The 20,403-nt window shown below is 33.5% G+C and overlaps 1 protein-coding gene across 1 annotated transcript; it reads left to right on the plus strand.

Moving 5' to 3' along the window:
- On the plus strand, positions 1-20,355 carry LOC125054707 (integrin alpha-5-like). The gene is made up of 25 exons (XM_047656735.1): positions 1-64; positions 211-358; positions 710-813; positions 1,133-1,203; positions 2,263-2,296; positions 2,589-2,684; positions 3,006-3,083; positions 3,977-4,063; positions 4,167-4,252; positions 4,757-4,969; positions 5,546-5,645; positions 6,282-6,455; positions 6,997-7,094; positions 11,011-11,092; positions 13,156-13,295; positions 13,729-13,928; positions 15,003-15,207; positions 15,792-15,961; positions 16,935-17,013; positions 17,573-17,668; positions 18,001-18,136; positions 18,526-18,604; positions 19,322-19,433; positions 20,069-20,134; positions 20,212-20,355. The coding sequence occupies exons 1-25, from the start codon at positions 58-60 to the stop codon at positions 20,275-20,277; spliced, it is 2,727 nt and encodes a 908-aa protein (XP_047512691.1). The 5' UTR covers positions 1-57; the 3' UTR covers positions 20,278-20,355.
- The last annotated feature ends 48 nt before the right edge of the window (positions 20,356-20,403 follow it).

Raw genomic sequence — 20,403 nt, forward strand, 5'->3', positions numbered from 1 at the left:
ATTTCTCACGGTTTGTAATTTTAGTCTTATAATATTATTGAAGTAAGTAACAGTGCAATGAAATGTAAGTGATAATTTTAAATTAGTAATTTAATCTGGTAATGGTAAATATTTATTTATTAGCATTTTACGTTAAAAAAATCTTCCTTTTGTTTGGGTTTCTTTAAGTGTCGAAATAATCATAATAATCAAATTTTCTGATCTGTCCAGCCTTTATAGTGCTCTTGGTGACGATATGTATGCCTGCTCTGGGATATTACCACGAGCCCAGTATGACAGTTATCTCCACTGAAACTCTTGGATTGAGAAAGCAAGCTTTGTTTGGATATAGTACAACCTACCAGGATCAACACAGGCGGTACGTTAATTGTTTTAAAGTTACGCGCATTATTAATTATCACAACATGCATTATGAAGGTTAGTCGACGGAGACCGAAGAGCTGGCAGCTACCTCAGAAATAGAATTACCCTAGCTATTCAAAGGGGGAACGCTGCCAGTATCTTCGGAACCTTGCCTAAAGGGACTCCTTTTAATCATATTTTTTTATGGTTTTTAGTTTCAAAGAATGTTATTTTTGCGTTGCTTAATTAATGTAGTATTTATATTAATCAACTAGCTAATGATCAATAATACATAAATGTATATAAAATAAAAATATTACAAGCTAAGAAATAGTAGGCAAGCATTTTCATGAGTGTTTCATTGCAGGTTAATTGTCGGCGCACCACGGGCGGACGATATAGGGAAAATATTTTATATTGACATTAATTCTGGGAATATTAAGGAGACACAGTTTATCGTTATGCCACAAAGTAAGTACTTCCTTAAACTCATTTTGGTTATAATATCTTAAAACAATGTTTGATGAATCAAATACTTTACGGAGGTTTTCTTCTCTCTGACTTGGAGTATTCTCTTTACTCTTATTATTACTTACTACTTTATCTATTACTCTATAAATTCGGTAAAGTTTTAGTTGATGTTATTGTTTTCTTGGAAAAATTTCTCAGCTTTTGAAAAAACAAGTGACAGTTTCCGCTGTATTACACTGCTTAATTAAAAATGTTTATTTTTAAAGCAATATATATTTGTTTCATAATACAGACTAACTAATTAATTTAATGTTCACAGATTACAGCCAAAACTTAACGCATGATTATTGGCTTGGAGCCACAGTTAGCTCCACTAATTCCTATTTTATAGTAAGTACATATGTAATATTGCTAAATTCATAGTTTTGTCAGCTATCAATACCATGTAAATCAAAATCGTAGCATCCAACATAATGTTCTCCAGGCCGACGGCAACGGCGGCTTATTTCGACTTAGTTTAGTAATATATGCGCAGGGACCCTATTTAAGTGTTCATATTCAACGCGCTGGGGTATTTAAACATCGCTTACTTAAAAAAAGTCTTAAGCATTTTATGACAATAATTGCGTATATGTTAACGTAAAATTGTAAACACCGTTAGATTGTAATCTATCGACAACAAACGAATTAACAAACAAATATGGTGGCGCGAGGCATATTCCGTTCAACCAATCAGCGCGTGAGGTGCGATCCGTTTCACAATTTGACGGTTTCACTCGATAGATTACAATCTACCGAATAATAATACGTTAAATTGTAAGCAGTTCGTTGAGGTTCACAATATTTCGACAGTTTACAATCTCGCGACATAGATTACAATCTAACGGTGTTTACAATTTTACGGTGACATATATAATATAGATCCTACATAATATAAAGATGTTATAACAATACTTAGGGATTTATTAAAACGCCGTATGCAGTATGATTATTTATTAAATATACAGTATAATCCACATGTGGTAGGTGGTATATACATATATACTATCTGTATAAATGTATCTGAATACTAAACAATTACGATTAGTCTTTCCTTTACCTAAAAACTTTGCGAAAGTATTTGCTATATTTATTTATTTTTATTTGTATTTATTTATTTCATTTAGACCACCTAAAATGGCACATTTGAACGTCATACAAAATACAAAGAAGATTCTAGTTGCCCCTTCCAAAAGGTAGTTTCGTGTGGAGAAGAATGGGCAAGAAACTCCACACTTACTCTTTTAAAATAGGTTTACAATATTTTGTTTACATTAGTTAAATAATTATATGTGAAGACAATGACATATTAACATATATCGAAACCGTAGAATATTATACATTAAAGAGTAATAGAAATAATAAAAAAAAACACAATAAAACAGTGTGTGAGATAATGTTATGTTTCAGACATGTGCCCCAAGAAGCTTAGATTTTGATTACAGTGAGTATTTGATTTTGTTGTGTTATCTACAGCTAATTATGATAGTACCTAATGCTAGTAACTGTGATTTCGCAGATTATTTATTTACTATAAAAGATTAAAATAATTGAACTCAATTAAAAAAATATCTGCGTAATAGCCATTTCATAACAAATTTTACGTAAAGGTAACTTTAATTAAAAAATAACAATTTACCTTTTTGCGCTTTAGAATGATAATGATATAAATCTAATCAAATAATCAATTGTTCACATTTCATTAATGAAAGTTATAATAAAATGTATATTTTCAGATGGAATGTATAAAACATCAGAATGTTACTTTGGAAAAACGCCAAATGCGGTTTATTTGTTGCCGAAACTTGACGATGGAATGTTGGGAAGTTTTAGTAAGGGCTTCTAATAATTAGATAATATTACATATAAACAAATTCAAATTACATCATGAAAACTATATAGGTTTGGATAACACTGATATGGATCCATAACCCCAAATCAGGAACAGAAACATTTCTTTCTCCGTTTCAATTTAATCATTATTATTTAGAGTTAGTGCTGTTTGGTTGGTTCTTGATTCTAAGCCTTCATTCTTGCTTAACATTTTTTTTAAATAACACGTAGTAGCCAATACGTACGTATTCACATACTGGGCCTATGTATTATTTAAATACATTAACTGCCCTGAATAAGAAACCTGCTTCACATTTCAGACGGACACATTACCACATTCGGATGGAGCATTGCCTCAAACTCGATGATATTAATGGGCAGTCCCGGGAGTCAAGTTGGTAAACAAAACAATACATTTTCTAAGTATCAATTTTCCCACATTTTAAGGCACTTTCGTAGTGAAGCCTAGTGCCAGTTCAAGTATAATAAATAAAGAATAAATCAGTGGCGCTACAACCTTTTTAGGTCTGGCTCTCAGATTTCTGTATCTGTTTCATGATTTATTGTCAATCTAATAGGCAAGTAAGTGATCAGATCCCCATTATGATTTAATTTTCTGTTTCCTTCGGATGTTGCTAATAATCTCTTTAACGCCCAATAACCTCAATCCATAATCCACCATCTGAGATAGTAACCTTAATCCAAATGTTGTAACAAGTGTGCCAATAACCAATCGACGGATTATAATAGCCATCTGACGATACAAGTTATCCATGGGATGTCGTATCGGTGTCTGTGGATAGACCTTTGTATGAAAATGACAGTTGACGAAAGCTCGATTTCAACAGTTAATTATTTAACAGATTTTAACTTACAGTAGTTTTTTAAATAATTAAAAAACTTGTTATTTTTTAAATATACACATATTGTATATTTTAATGTTATATGTACGGTTTCATTTACTTTGTTATACATTGACTATCAAATATGAGTGAAAACTCGGTAAAATGGAACGACAAAGAGCATTTTATCCGTCGCCAAAAATGGATTGTCTTCGTAGGGTTTGGTTATTGGGATGCAGATAGGAGATCGATCGACTGTCACGGTCTGATTGAAAGCAATCTGAGATTGTGGATTGATTACTGGATTCGGGCGTAAAAGAACTTAAGATGTAGTTTTAATACTTTGAAATATGACTGTAGCTCTCTCAGTAATAAAGATGCCAATTTCAGATCTCATAGTCATCTTCATAATTGTTGTTACCGTTTTCTCAGAGCAAATATATTTATAGGTGGCGCCGTATTATGGAACCCACAAAATATTGATACACTAGGAAATCCTGAATTCATCTTTAATAAACATAAATATCCAGGCTTCGGTAAGTACTTTATATACATTTTTAGCTACGCATAAGCTGCCGAAGCTGTCGGCAATATACAAAAAAATGCTCTTTATTAAAAAATTTCATAATATTTTTTCAGGTTATAGTGTAATAATTGGCAAGTTCCTGTCCGACAATGTTTCTTATGTCATCAGCACTACGTATGGCGATTATGGACAGGGAAAAGTATATCATTTGTCTCATATTTAATCCTTATATTATAAAATATTAGTCTGTTACGCTTTGACTTAGCCGCAATTTTTTTAATGAAATTTGGTAAAAGGTACCGGTTCTACTAGTTTTTATTTGTTATTTACCCACGACTAATTTATAAGGTGAAGGCGGTATAACGCGAATAGATACTAGTTCTATAATACTTCTTAAAGAGTTTTTCAAAAGATGTAGTAAGGTATTACGGGGGTAAAATCTTATCAATTAAAAGTTCAATTTTTTTTTCTACAATTTCGAGTAAATAAGAGCTTTGCAAAAGGTTGTTTAAATAAACTCTTCTGATGATGACTTTAATATAAGGTAGTTGCGTCTAATGACGCAATATCAGGGCTACTGTAATCAACAAAAGAAGTTTCATAATTCTTTTTCAGAAAATTGTAGGTAGTTAGAATCCATCCATACCATTGTCCATTCCAAAGTTTAGTATCTTCTCTTAGTCTCTTAATAAATAAATTACAGATACTTTTCTACGGTAGAAGACCATATTTTGGATATGCCTTAGAACATGAACTGTCGGATGGCGAGGTTGGGTCAAAGTACGGCGCTGTGATGACAGCTGCAAATCTTGGTGGCGCCCGCCCAAGCCTTCTTGTGGGCGCACCTACGTTTAATGAAGGTTCCGGTTTTGATACAGGCGCGGTGTACTTGTATTTACAGAATTATGATACCAACGTTAGTAACATAATTTTAATATAGAAAACTTTAACAATCTGTGTATGCTTTAGTATATGCCATGCCGTTTGAATTGATATACCGTTTTCTACTAAATTGTATGACTTTAATGTTAACTGGAAACTTAATTGAATATTTATGTACATAGATTGTAATACATCTATAATAATATACTATGTATTACAACTTTAGTAGTTTGAAATGTGAAAAATTAATAACATCAGTAGTAGCTTATTGGTTGGTTTGCACACGCTTTACACACTACCACATATTTGGTATGTTTGAATCGTAATCCAAATTATTATATTTACCTAAACTTTGTAATGTGCGGACCGGAACGTTGATTTGTTACATAAAGATTATTCCAGTAGAGAAGTCGCTATTATATTAACTAAAAATAATTTTTAACGCTTAAAATAAAAAATTAAACCAATTGTCCAAAGATATAAAAAAATTGGGGTGAGCCACCCTTCCCATTTTAAGGAAAACAGTTTACAATCTATTCTCAGACCTACTGAATACAAATAAAATAATAAAATACGATCAAGCCGTTTCTAAGTAGATGTGATTCCGCAGATATTATCGCTAAAAAGAATAGTGACAGGAACAGAAAATGGTGGATATTTCGGCGCTGCAATTGTTAGTGTTGGTGACATGGATGGAGATGGTCTCGATGGTAAGGATAGTATATAGTTTCTTTAATGTACATAAGTAGGTTTATGTAAAACTTTTAAATGTATATGCGCGTGACTCTCATTCCTGAAGTCGTAAGTTCGATCCTTGTACCAATAGATTTTCTTTTTATTTGCGCATTTTAACATTCACTCGAATGGTGACGGAAAACATCGCGACGAAACCGAGACTCAAAAAGTCGACAGCGTGTGTTTAAACCCAAATTAATACACTCGTGTTGGTCCAGCCAGTTTATTTTTATACAAATAATTGTATTCTTACCTCAATCAGATATGCAGATAGAATTATTACTTCCAGTAATTTTTTAGATTGGTCATTGTCATTCAAGTATGAAAGAAGTTTCATACAATATTTCCTTAAAGAAATATATCTAAAACAGCGTCCGGATATAAGTGCTAAAGATGTTCGTTGTTATACCTTATTTCTTTATTGATTTTTAAAGTTGCATCATAACTTGACAGATAGAAAATACACAGTTCTCAAGATGTAAATCAAAATTAAAATAATCCAAGGATTAGAATCTGGATTTTAGTTTAATGAAACTAATATGTATAAAAGTACTATCAATAAATCAAATGAAATAAATTTTTTATTCAACCTATTTTAATAAAATTTTCAGAGGTGGCTATAAGTGCTCCTTATGAAAGCGGGGACAAGGGTGTAGTGTACTTGTACTCCGGCGCAGGTTTGATTGCGGGTAGGAAGTGGTTTCAGCGAATACAACCAGCTGGTTTTAACACTTTCGGCTTGAGCCTCACTGCGATGGACAATCTTTCAGATAATGGGTGTAAAGGTACATATTATGTAAAGAAATAATTGTTTTAGCGTATTATTATTTCACTTCTAAAAGTTCAAAGCAATTGTGTTAGAAAAAAAATCATAGAAACGGTATTTTGTATAACTTTGAAAAGTGAATTGTTTGAAGACTTCTGGACCTTATTAATTTTTTGTAATTTGCCATTACGACTCACCAATGCGGCAATAATCTACATTTATATTCATACAAAACAATACACACACATACTTATACAAAAAATAACAACAAAAAGTTTTATCAGTAAAAGATTAAAACTAAGCATCTATAGAAACTGACATAAAGCCACATAACAAGAATACAAGTACTTATGAATTTATTTTATTCGAGATGGTCCCTTAACTATTTGGTCAGGGGATTATAGGAATTCTTTAAATTTTATAGGCAAACACGAAGTGTGTGTTAAAAAATCTACTCGAATATTTCTTGAAGTTTTTTATGAAATAACATGAAGTACATAAATGGTTAGTTCATAGTAGTAGTCTTTTAATTTTAATACAAGGATTTTTAATAATTGTAGGAATAGCCATTGGTGCTCCGGACAGTAATAAAGTGGCAATATTTCGAGGCATACCAGCTATTACTGTAACGTTGTTCACGACATTTCCCAATTTACAGGTATGTAATAATACTTTGTGATGATACTTTCTTACTATATAATAACTTAATTTATACGTTACTATCTATATATACTATACAATGGTCTCACTGAAAATCAGTTATGTGGTCCCAAGACTTGCTCGATTATCCACAGCGATCGTACCGAGCGAGGGCTGAGAAACACGCGCACAACATGATTTTTTTTTATTTTTTGAAGTTATACTTCTTTAGGCGCGTTATGAAAAATTTAATAGAGTGAAATTTTACGATGCGCGCGCACCGTGACACAAAATTATCAGTATGGGCGCCGAGCGTGCGCGAGCGAGATGGGAATAGGACAATTTACAAGTAAAAAGAAATAGAATGTGCGTGACGTTAGCAGCTATGCCAAGAATTTTGAATGACCATAATGACATTTGTAGTACCTTTTAAACAAATTAAGTAAGAGTTTTTATTATTTTTTCAAAGAAATTTAGCAATGCTTATTCACAAAGACCTATTGTTACTAGGTGATATCAGACGGTTGATTGTTCACTCGAGTGAATGCTTCATTTTTTTTTCATTCTATGTTCACACGGCTTAGACGAAATGATACAGAAATGAACATTCATTGTTCTTTCTTTTAAATATGTCATCGAATGAAGTCGTACGTCTTGGAATTAGTTTAATTTGTGATCATTTGATCAAAGAGTTGACAAAAAAGAAGCAAAAAAAACGTCGACGGTGGTGGGTGCGACCATGGATTGAAAGAAGAAATTTATTAGGAGCTTCCTATACATTGTTGAGAGAACTAGCCGTTGAAGATCCTGATTCATATTGTAATCATCTTCGAATGGATGAAAGTAAATTTGAAGAACTTCTACTTCTTGTTGCTCCGTTAATAACGAAAGAAAACACTTTAATGAGAGATAGCATACCTACCCGGATAAAACTTCAAATTGTACTGAGAAACCTGGCTACAGGTGATAGTTTTGGAAGTTTAGAGTTTTTGTACAGAATACCTCGAAATACAATATCCTACTTTTTTCAAGAAGTATGAGAAGCCATTTGGACAGCCCTTGGAAAGGTTATTAAGGTCAGTTATATCTATTTAATAAAATATTAAGTTTATTTTCTTGAAACATTTTAATTTAGACAATCAACATTTACATAATACTTTCAGGAAATGATTGTGACATCTGTGTTAACCGTTCCTGAGTCATCACAGATTGAAGTTTTTGCTGGCATATCAAAGCCCTGTTCAAGGGCATTTTCTTGAGTTGTACTGCCAAACTTTTGCAAAACAAATCAAACTCATCTTCAGTTTGGACTTTGGCTTGCTCGCTTATAGTTTTTAATTCTTTAATTGCTCTATCAATCGGTATATCAATCTTCCTTTTCTTGTTTGTTGGCTTTCGAGAATATGAAGGAGTCATCAGTTCACTACTTCCATTCCTACTAATCTCAGAATTTGGCGTCTTCTGTTCCTCACTGCCAGCTTGAGTCTGCTCAGATTCAGCAGAGTCTTCATTTTGAGTCTGTGGTGCATCCTGTAATTAAAATGTTGACACTTTTATTATTACAGGGTCCTGGAAGTCAACATGAATGGAATAACATAATGGAAGACTACTATAGATTATGGAACTTTCCAAACTGTTGTGGTGCAATGGATGGAAAATTGGTGAATATAAGATGCCCAGGAAGTTCAGGCTCTGAATATTTCGACTACAAAAAGAATTTTAGTATTCATCTATTTGTAGTAGTAGATGCGAATTATAATTTTATTTATATAGATGTTGGGATAAACGGAAGGGTAAATGATGCATCCGTCTTTAATAAATCAACACTGAATGAAGCTTTGTTGTCGAATCTTCTAAATTTCCCAAAGGAAGGCGTAATCGTCGCAGATGATGCCTTTCCTTTGCGGACGGATGTTTTGAAACCATATAATAAAATATTTAACTATCGGCTGTCAAGAGCTCGACGAGTGGTCGAATACTCTTTTGGAATATTAGTATCAAAATTTCGAATCTATGAAAAGGCGATTCCATTGTCAGTGCAAAAAGTTAAACAACTTGTTAAAACAACGTGTGCAACGATCACTGGAAACTGAGGATTGGGTCACAGGGTCCATTGTACCTGGAGAATGGCGAATCTTTAGCATTAAGCGATTTACCACCAACCAATGCAAGAAATCATAGTGAAAATGCCCGCCGCGTGCGTGACGTATATGCAGAAAAGTTCGTCACTTCATGGACTGTACCATGGCAATGGAACAGGATAAGAAGAATATGATGTAATAATACTGAATAAACCTATACAATTCATATACGTTGTTTTTGTTTGAGTATAAGTATTAAGTGGGTTAGTTAGTTAGTTAGTTAGGTTAGACAGACAGAGTTACTAGGATATGGATTAATATTATGGATATGGATTAGTATGGATTGATGAAAGATTCTACTTACGAGACTTGATGTACTCTGCCGTGGGACGCATACACTGCTTAAAAATTCTGCATGTTTAAACCAGTACAGGGTCGGTACATAGACATCGTCAGAAGAGCAACCGCTTTTAGTAGACTGCTTTATTTTGGTTAATTCTGTTGTATACCGGGTCCTTATCGTTTTTATTTTATGTTTAATATCTTCTTCAGTAATCTCTAAGTTTAAATCACTGATTAGAGATTTTATAGAGTTTGCCCGCATTGTTCGGTCTTTGTATTCAACAATTTTGTGGTTCCAAAGGCATTGATAATTTTTAAAGTTCTCCAAAAAAAGTAATGTATTTTGATCGTTCCACTTGAAAACCATTTTGCCGCATGAAAACAATATAATAACACACAGAAAAAAAGTTATAACTTCGTCGACAACGTGATGTCCGTCGGCTACAGGACTCGAAACAAAATGGCCGAATCCGAATGAACGTTCTCTCAGTGTTCAGACCGTTCATTTCTCGTTCATTCGGAGTGGGAATGAAAGATGCCGGATGCCAATATCCAACACTGTTGGATCGGTTCACTAATGAATTCATTCGGCACTCGTGTTTCATTTTTTGTTCAGACATTTCATTTCGAGTGAAATGTACCGAATGAAAGGTGAAAATGAACAAAAAATGAACTGATATCACCTTCAGTTAAAAGGTTAAACACACCTAGTTATTAAATTGAATTATTAATATAATAAATAATTATTATTATTAATATTAATTAAAAATTGAATAATATACCTACTAAATATTAAATATTGTTAAATTATTAACGCTAAATATTTATTATTAATTATTTAATATTTAAAAAAAATAAAGAAAGCCAAAGAAGTATAACTTCTTACGCGCGTACATAAGTACACGCACCATTTTTTTACTCTACTTTATAATGTTTTGTATGCGTGTTTATAAACGTTCATTTTCCTTTCTTTAATATGGGCCTCAAAAGTGTTTCTTTGATATTTTTGCATAGACATGTCAATGCTTTTTCGCAATTGGTGCACAGCCGGGATATGAACGCACGATCTCTGGGTCATGAGTATCAAGCTTCTACGTTGCTTACAGCATATATGCCAATAAGCTAATCTGTGAAATACGTAAACGTTAAAATAGTTCTATAAAACGAACAGTTTACAAATAATTTTTAAATAAAAAACAGTATAATAAAATGTACCTCCTTGCTAAGGGAGCGTTCAAGTATTACGTGACGCAATATTTGGAGATTATTGACCCCCCCCCCCCCCCCATATAACGCGCCGTAACGTTTTTCTGTACCCAAGTATAGTAAAACGTTTCGTGACCACCTAGCGACTCTCTATAATATACAAAAGGCCCCCCCCCCCCCCCAAATTCGTTACGTAATACTTGAACGCTCCCTAAAGATATGGTATTAGTTATTTTAATAACACTATATGTCTGCAAAAATAATAATTATCTGTCCTTATAAAATGTAATAATTGTATCATTACAGAAACGTCAAGATAAGACAGCGTTTCAATTTAGCTCTGGATTGAAAATTCAGTATCCAACAAGCTTGAAGACCTGTGAGGCTAGTAAGTATAAGGCCCGATTTACATTATCATAGTGTTTAGGAGAGTATTTTAGTACAACTTGAAAGGCAAGTTCTTTAGTGCATTGTGAGTGAACGTTTACATTTCTTCCAGTAGAGTATCATTACAGCGCCACAATGAACGCGCAACGACGTCGGCAAATACGCTATATTGTACGCAAAATACTAACTGTAGTTATGGAACAAATAGAAGACGAGATTTTATTCGAAATAAATAAACAAAATATAAATAATAAATAAAATAGCTTCTTTTAAGGCAGTGTATGCCGAATGCCTAGCCTGATTGTTTTTGTATAAATTGTTTTTAACGTTCCACGAACATTCGTGAACAACATATTCAGACACAAATTTGATAGTTGTATCTTCCGACCATTTAGCCATCTTTAAAAATCAAAAAACACGCAAGCGTTTTACGGCACTTGTGCACTCTCCTAAAGATTTTACTAAATTACGTGTTTACACACAACGAGGAGTGATCTCGGAGGTTGCGCGGGCGCGGGAGGGGTATCACTTGAAACAAAAATAAAAAGCCATTCTATTTTGATTCAACTTGAAAGTCAAGTAGAACCGTACTAAAGCAAGTAGCATTTACATGTTTCAACTAAAGTACTGTCCTAAAGCACTCTGCTAAACACTAAGATAATGATTTACATTATACGGCCTTAACAACTAATGGGTTGTTTTAAATAAGCCACTATTTATATGTAAGAGCACAGAGCAGTGTTGACCTAGTGGCTTCAGCGTGCGACTCTCATACCTGAAGTCGTAGGTTCGATCCACCAATGGATCCCCGGCTGTGCACAAATGGACTTTCATTCTATGTGCGCATTTAACATTTTGGTAAACATCGTGAGGAAACCGACATGTCTTAGACCCAAAAAGTCGACGGCATATGTCAGGCACTGGAGGCTGATCACCTACTTGCCTATTAGATTTAAAAATGATCATGAAACAGATTCAGAAATCTGAGGCCAAAACCTAAAGAGGTTGTATCTAGCGTAAGACGTAAATCAAACGTATATAAAAGAAAACAAATGTAGGTTTCTGCTGAATTTACGACGTGATACCCTTACAGGTGGAATTTATAATCCACTCCAAACAATGGAACTAGCGAATATGCGAAACAAACATTCTTTCATTTTTAAATAAAACTTAACTGCATTCGAACATTTTAAAAATAACCACTGTCCCGGGAATAAAACCGGCTAAAATCCAAAAAAAATCTTCTTTGTATCAATCAAATCTTTGTAAGAAATATGGAAAATATAATAATAAGATATCAACAAAATTAAAATTATTTTTATTAAAGAATATATTGACTAGTTAGTTTTCCGAAATGCGCCATTTTCTTGGCTACTCAAATATCATGCAAATTTAAACATTGGTTTAAAGTTATTGAAATTTACTGTTTTTTAAATCTGATGTTAAAATTTACACCGCCGCTTGTGGTGAGTCAATGCCACAGCTAGAGAGTGCGTTGCCGGATTTTGAATTGAAATATATTTAGTAACCACGCTACTTTATTACACTATTTAATCGTTGACCACGATTGTTGTCGAAGTGTATATGTAGGTAATATAATGCATTCGCGTTTATATCCGATTTATTTGATTTTTTTTTTAATGTAATGGGAGGCAAACGGACAGGAGGCTCACCTGATGTTAAGTGATACCGCCGCCCATGGACACTCACAATGCCAAAAGGCTCGCAAGTGCGTTGCCGGCCTTTCAAGAATTGGTATATGTGTCACTTGCGTAATATTCACTGATAATATTCTTCCAATGAGTTACTTCAACAAAGGACAACACAAAGAATGCGTGGGGAAAATAAACCTTTCCTCTTCACAATATTGGATTTTACCAATTTACACCCGGCAGGTATTGACCGACCATCTTTGTGAAAGCCTTGTATTGCGAACAGATACAAACAAATGACTATGACTAAACTAAAGTAACAAACAAAATAAAACTAAAGCATGAGTGGTTTGGGCGTGGTAATATGTTTAAAGGTGTGTGAATTAATCGATGATGCCATTTTTCTTTACAGATATATCAATAACAATCGAAGTGATGCATCCCAGTGCAAAATTAGCAGATGCTAATTCTGATGGAAAGATAATTTTCTATAAATCATTGAAAACAAAACCAAGTGTCTTAAATAAAGCTGTCAAAGTATTAACACCAATTGTAAGTGTTTTTAATGATCCTTAAATATACAAGTAATCTGAAAGTTCCTGAAAATGTACTACAAAAAAATGATTACGTATAATAATAGTATTTTGACCCCACGTATAAGAAACTTTATCGACTGTTTTTATATATATAGAATAGAATAGAATAACCGTCATCTGGTTCAGATTGTAATAGTATCCCCTTAATCTAACTTAATGCGTCCGGACCCTATATATGCAATAAATTATAGCTTGTTCATGCGATGAAGAAAAACATCGTGAAGAAAACACGTGTAATTTTTGAATTAACTCAATTATAGATCTTTGAAAATTTAAATGAATATTTTTGGACACTCTTTAGTGATCTACCTTATATTTGATCAATTCTTATGGCTGTATAATTTATTTCGTACTCCAACAGCTAATTTAAAGTATGTTTGTGCTTTTAGGGAGGTTATTACAACCAGGAGATTTCATACAAAATATCAGCCAGCTTGGTTAAAACGCCATCTCAGCAGACGGAGTTTAGACCATCTCAAGTGATGCTGAGTGAATCGAGTATTTTGACTCTCTTCGGCTCTGTGTCAGCGGTGGATTGTGAGGGGACTTGTACTCCTAACCTTAAAGCTAGCTTGGCAACTGCTATATCGTGAGTAAACGCCTTAGCTTAACTTATTAACTGGACTTGGTGTTAATCAAGACAAATTCTATTAAATTTTTGATCAATAGATTTTATACAGCTGTACTACTCACGGCACTTAAGTTGACAAGAGTCAATAGTTGGGCAGAAGTAGATTTTCTCATTGATTTTTTTTGTAATTATTGAAGTGAAAACTTCTTTAGCGGCGTTGTACACTTTTTTTGGAATGGGTAAATAATGTTAAACTCACGTCAGGACACGTGACCTGATCGAAAATTCGTAAGACGGATAGAGACTTAACAGCTGGCGCGGCGTATTTAATATAATATAAATTGTCATGTTTGTGTACGATAGCGCAAAAAATAAATATTGTATTCTACCACATAAATGATAGTTCTTTAATGTTGATAATTAAAGCAATTCGTGCAAAATTATTCCCTAACAATTCCAAAATATCAAAAATGCACAACGTTAATATTCAAGTTTTCACTTCTGCCGGCACTCCCGGAGTGCAACCCGTCGTGTTTCTTATTTAAACATCTCTCTCTCTTCAGTCGGTAGCACATGTCTGAGCGTTGTAGTCAGCAAGGAAACATCTGGAGCCGACAATCTGTTTCCACCGGTTTCTATCCGCCTCTCTTATAACACTGTATAGTTGGTAGGACGATAAGTCTTTCACTTGATCGGTCCATCTGGTTGGTGAACGGTAACGTGATCTTTTGCCTTCTGTGTTACTAACCACGATCAGTTTCTCCAAGTTCTCATCGCCTCTGCGCATTGTATGGCCGAAATAAGATGTAATTTGCTGTCGGTATATGATAGACAGGCGAGTTCGTATGCGCAGTTGGGTCAGAATCGATGTATTGGTGCGCTTCGCAGTCTACGGCATTCTAAGGGTTCTTAAATTGTAATGGGTTTCGTAAAAAATAATATATTTTAGTTGACATTATTGATTTAGAATTAAAATTATAAAAATCATAAGGTTCCAATTACACAATGCGAAATATGAGGGGGCAAAGTAAAATCCCGGAACGAGATTGCAGCATCACAATGTGCATTATTTTCATAGTATAATTCTTTCAGTCGTCCGTACATATCAGGTTCATCGGCGAATGAAACAATATCGATATCTGTGAGAAATGATGGCGAAACTGCGTACACGTCCTGTCTTGTTCTGCGCGTGAGTCCCGTCTTAGTGTTAAAGACTCCTGAGGATTGTGTTCGGGCAATAGGTGCGGAGGTCCTGACTTGCAAACCAAGAGCTAGTTTGGCAAATGCAGCGACTTGGGTAAGAGAGACAATCATAATAGTAAACACGCATGTTGCATGTTAACGTAACAAAAGTTTTCTTTGTAGTAAGTGCAGATCATTTCTTTTTATGAAAAAGTGAAATGTTTTTCAAATTCCCTTATATCTCCAATGTGGCATAGACACGTGTATTTTTAAGTTATATATTTGTTTAGTTCTACTAGCATTAGCCATAAAAGCGTAATCTTATCAATATACTTGAAGTCGAGTGTTAAATGCGTACATAGACAGAACTTTGATTGGTGTACAGTTTTAATCCACCTCTGTTGCGTAATGGTTAACATACAATGCGAAAAAGCCGAAGTTTTTGTTTGCGGAACCTGCCTTTATATAAACGAAACACATATTCTGCCATAAATCCTTTAATTTAAACTCCATATATTTTCATATATATAGTCCTGTTCAATTCAAAGCTCAAAGGCCGGTGACGCACTTGCGAGCCTTCTGGCAATCTAATGTTATTTGTGCAGTAGTGTGGTGTATCACTTAACATCAAGTAAATCCTGCCCGTCTGCCTCCTGTTAAAAAAACAGAAGTCGCGACTAACAATTCTTATATTTTTAGAATACTGGTGACATAACTCTGGAAACTAGTTCTTTGACAAACGCAGACGAATCGATTATAATCGAATATGACATTTATGATCATTGTGAAAAGCAATCTAATAGTACAAGGAAACATTATGAAGAAATTTTTGTCGTTCAAACTGTTAGTGATGGTATAAGCATAGAAGGGTGAGGTTTATATACATTTTACTAGATTATACATATTATTAATTTTCTTTTTGGTAAATATCATGAAAAATTAATGCAATATCCTAAAATGTATTGCCCAAAGATTAGCCAGCAAGCTAATCCAACCATCGAACATAAACCTCAACATTATCAAATCAGTTTGGTTTTCTATTACGTCCGTTATCCGAGCGTTATTTAATGCAATGTTTACCGCACACCACCACTATGTGAAACCAGCTGTAGTATTTCCGACCCCATTCGACTCAGGGTCCTTCAAGAAGAGAGTCCATGGCCGGCGGTATCACTTACCATCAGGTGAACTTTTTAGAACCGGGCAGGCCTTTGTTCTATATAAAAAGGACACATGTCAGAAGTGAAACTTCTTTGGCAAACAAATTTTTAAGTCTTGTTCATATTTATACAAATCTACTTACTTTAGATTTCCGAGGCTTAGAGGGAGGGAAAAAGTAAGATATGTTAGGAATTTAATGAATTTCACTGTCATTAAAATATTAAGTGTCGAAAATTAATACAAATTATTAATTTAATTTTTTAAATTTATTTTTCGATAATAAAAACAAGTGGCATTTTAATTTATAATGCGTCATTTGAGAATTCAATCAATTATTTTGCATAAAATATAAAATACTAATGTTTCATAACTTCTCTTTATTTTAAAAATAGAATTTCTATTATAGCTAATTCGCCCTTCTAGCTCTCTCTCAATCAGTCTCAATGGCTCTCTCCCTTTTCTTCGACGAATACACTGCACATCTTCGTCACGTATCCGAAAAAAAATCACCTCAAACTTCTAGAGAAGTTACACTTCAAAAGGAAGCGCTTTTAAATCGATATTGCGATAATAGCAGGTTAATGCAATTATTAGTAGATAATATGAAGTAGATAAGATTTCAAACATCAAGCGTCCGAAAAGTACGCGGCAGGTTTGAATATGATTTGCAAATTTTTCCAGGACATCGAACTCTGAAGAAATAGTAAACGTCACTTTACGAGACGTGGAAGTTGGGAAGCATTTGGAACACGTGTACAAGGTATGTAAAAATTTATATTACAGTTACAAAATCGAACTTCTGCCTTCAAAGCTCCAATAGTTATTGAAATATAGTCTTGAGACATTATATTTATTAATTGTACATTTCTTATAGTCGTAAATCGTAAATTTATCTATTAATCATATATGACCAATTCTCTCAGGATTATCTTTATAATGATTACTGATTAAATAATTTATTAATAATCAAAATTAGCAATGCATAAACTTTTTAAATTTATTAACAATTTTTTATTATCAGTGAATCATTATCATGTAAATGATTACTTAATCGATCCTACTGCTTGGGAAAAGTTAGTTTTTTTCTGCTTCTGTATATATATGATATTGTTGGAATTGGATAATATGACGTTATATGGTGTATGATGATCTATTTAGGCTTCCAAGCCTGTGAGCAAAGTTTCATAATATATGTTTGTCCACAAACGGTCGGTTTAATTTAGTAAAATACTAATTATAATAACGTAGTAACGTTATTATTTCACACAATGCTATTACTTAAAATAAATGATAATAATTGAATGAATGACTTTTTACAGATAAGCAACACGGGACCAACCCGCTGGGTAGGGATCGATTGTAAGGTGCAATTACCAAAAATAATATACAAGGGTGTAATCGAAATATATGTAATGGTGAGATCATTTAAGTTTATCATTATTAATCTTGATAAGCATTTATAATTCTATCTGGTTAAAGTTCGATTCTTTTCACCTCGACGTGCTTTCTAAGGCACTTCTTTGTGGGATCAGCTGCCATTCGCTCAAAGGTCGACGATACACTCGCCACCCCTCGTAGCAGGTGTCCGTGTGCGGTTAGCACATTATTTAGTGCCTATTCGTTTGCCTCCTGTGTCATAAAATTAGAAAGCATACGGTAGACCTATGTTTCTGTTTAATTGTTCTTATGTTAGACGACTACACGTCGAGGTACTAGATATTATAGAATAAGTTTTATATATTTCTAGGTAAAAACTGAAACATCTACATCAAACTGCACTATTGATAAAGATATCACACACGCATCGTGCAGTATTCCCGAGCTACGTATAAACAATGTAGTCAGTGTTTACGTCAGTATTTTTGCCCTACCCACCAAATTAGGTAATGATTATATTTGTAGCCATTTTAATACACTAAAGCGCGCTGATGCGCACCTTATATTAGCTTATCTTTGACAAAACATATTAGATCTTGGTAAAAAAGCTTCATAACAATCACATCTAATTCTTTTCTATCGAATTGTGTATCTACAAATCTAAATTTATCTTGGTGAATGTGTTTATACCTATTACAATTTACAAGTATTTTTTTCACTAGTTTTTTTAGGGTTTACTAGTCTCACTATAATGAAAATTATTAAAGCATTTTGAGGGCCCTGTGTCTGCTCAGTTACCTTCTTAAAATAATTAAAATTGTTTTATATGTAATATATAATATATATATAAATCGGGTAGTAAATATAATAATAAATCTTTTTCCCATATTTACAGATAATATTATACAAAAACAAGATATTAAATTAAATTCGAAGATAACATTAGCGCTTGGAAAAGAGGACAAGTGTTTTAGGTAAGAAAAACCTAAGTTTTTCCACTTTCTACGTACCAAACTCCAAAATGAATTGCCCCATTGTATCACCGGTTCTCGTTCCTAAGAGAGAGAAGAGAAGGCAAACACGATCCTATGAAATAAACTATGATTGCATTTAAAAAAGGAACGCTAACTTCAGCTTACATTACTTTTGTTTGTTATAAAACTTGTATTGTATCATATACGTTACTCGTTAGTAGATTTCAAATGATTTTGTGTCAGTACAATCACGAACGCATATTGTAGCGTTCAAGTATTACGTAACGCAATTTTTGGAGATTATTGACCCCCCCCCCCATGTAACTCGCCGTAACGTTTTTCAGTACCCAAGTATAGTAAAACGTTTCGTGACCACCTAGTGACTCTTTAGTTATTATTATGTGGTGTAAGTCGAAAAAAATATTAACAATAACGCGTAATTTAATCCCCGCCCCGCATCGTAACGTTTTACAAAAGGACCCCCCCCCAATATTCGTTACATAATACTTGAACGCTCCCTAAGAGATGATTTTGGCGTGAGCATCGCCGCTCTTCTTACAAACAGACCACAACACAAAAACAAGCGGTTAACACCTGCGTTGGTACTCTGTAACTAAACGAACGACTGTAATGTGACAGAATACCAGCGCGGCGTAACCTTTGAGATATTTTTTGTGTTAAGTAGACGAAATCTTAGTTGTTAATTTCTCTTTTCAGTATCACTAACACTCTCCATTATAACTGCGACATCGTAGCAACGTGGATCATAGTACTGGCTGTATTATTCGGTCTCCTCTTGATTGCTATTTTAATATACGTACTTTATAAGGTAAGACTTTTACTAGAGCTAAATTAAAACAACAGTACGGCACCACCATAACCTGCCGGTCCTGGGTTTGATTCGCAGCAAAACAACTAGGCAATCGTTGAGATTACCGAATTTATTTATTTAAAGTGTTTTTCAATAATAATCGTAAATTAGGTATTAAAAACAATCATTACTATTATATCATTGTATTATCATCTATATATTATATATAATATATATATGATTTGCTGTTTGTTTGTCTCCCTAAAACTCGAAATTGGCTGAATCGATTTGGTTAATTATGATTGAAATATTTGTGTAAGTTGAGGGAAGGTGGGACACTTCTTTCTTCTTCTTATGAGTAAAGAAAAATACTAAAACAGAAAATTAAATTTTCCAATAAATCTGTTTAAAGCAGGGAAAAGTTGGTTGTCTTTTATTATTTGAAATAAAGAAAACCTTTTGGTTTTCATATATTATCTTCAGAAATATGTTTCATAGCTGTAGTACGAGGTCCAATCTCATTGGTCAGTTTAAAAAAAATGATTAAGTTTTGACACAAATTTGTATTAATAGGTAGGGGATACGAAGTTGCCCAGGACATCCAGTAGTTACTAATTATGTATGTTTAGTTTACGTATTTCTTTATTTTTCAGTGCGGTTTCCTAAAAAGAAAGAAGAAACAAGCAGCCGAGAGCTTCAGAAAAACCATTAAAGACTATGTAAGTTTCCTGATATATTCCAATCTTCTGTAATGTCCTTCTAGGGAACTGTTTTTGAAATAAACCATATTTTACAGAAAAGATTGACACCACTGACTTGCGAAGCGACTCAAGCTCCCATTGATGACCAAGACTGTTCATGAAAAATGCCAACATTTTAACTGGCAATTATTTATTATAGAAATTAGCGTTACTAATAATCTAATATATTTTTAAACAGTGAATGTGAAGCATTGGATAGTTTTATCTTCGAGTAACTGAACCCGAAC

This window comes from Pieris napi, chromosome 12, assembly GCF_905475465.1.
Source record: "Pieris napi chromosome 12, ilPieNapi1.2, whole genome shotgun sequence".
Classification (NCBI taxonomy): domain Eukaryota; kingdom Metazoa; phylum Arthropoda; class Insecta; order Lepidoptera; family Pieridae; genus Pieris; species Pieris napi.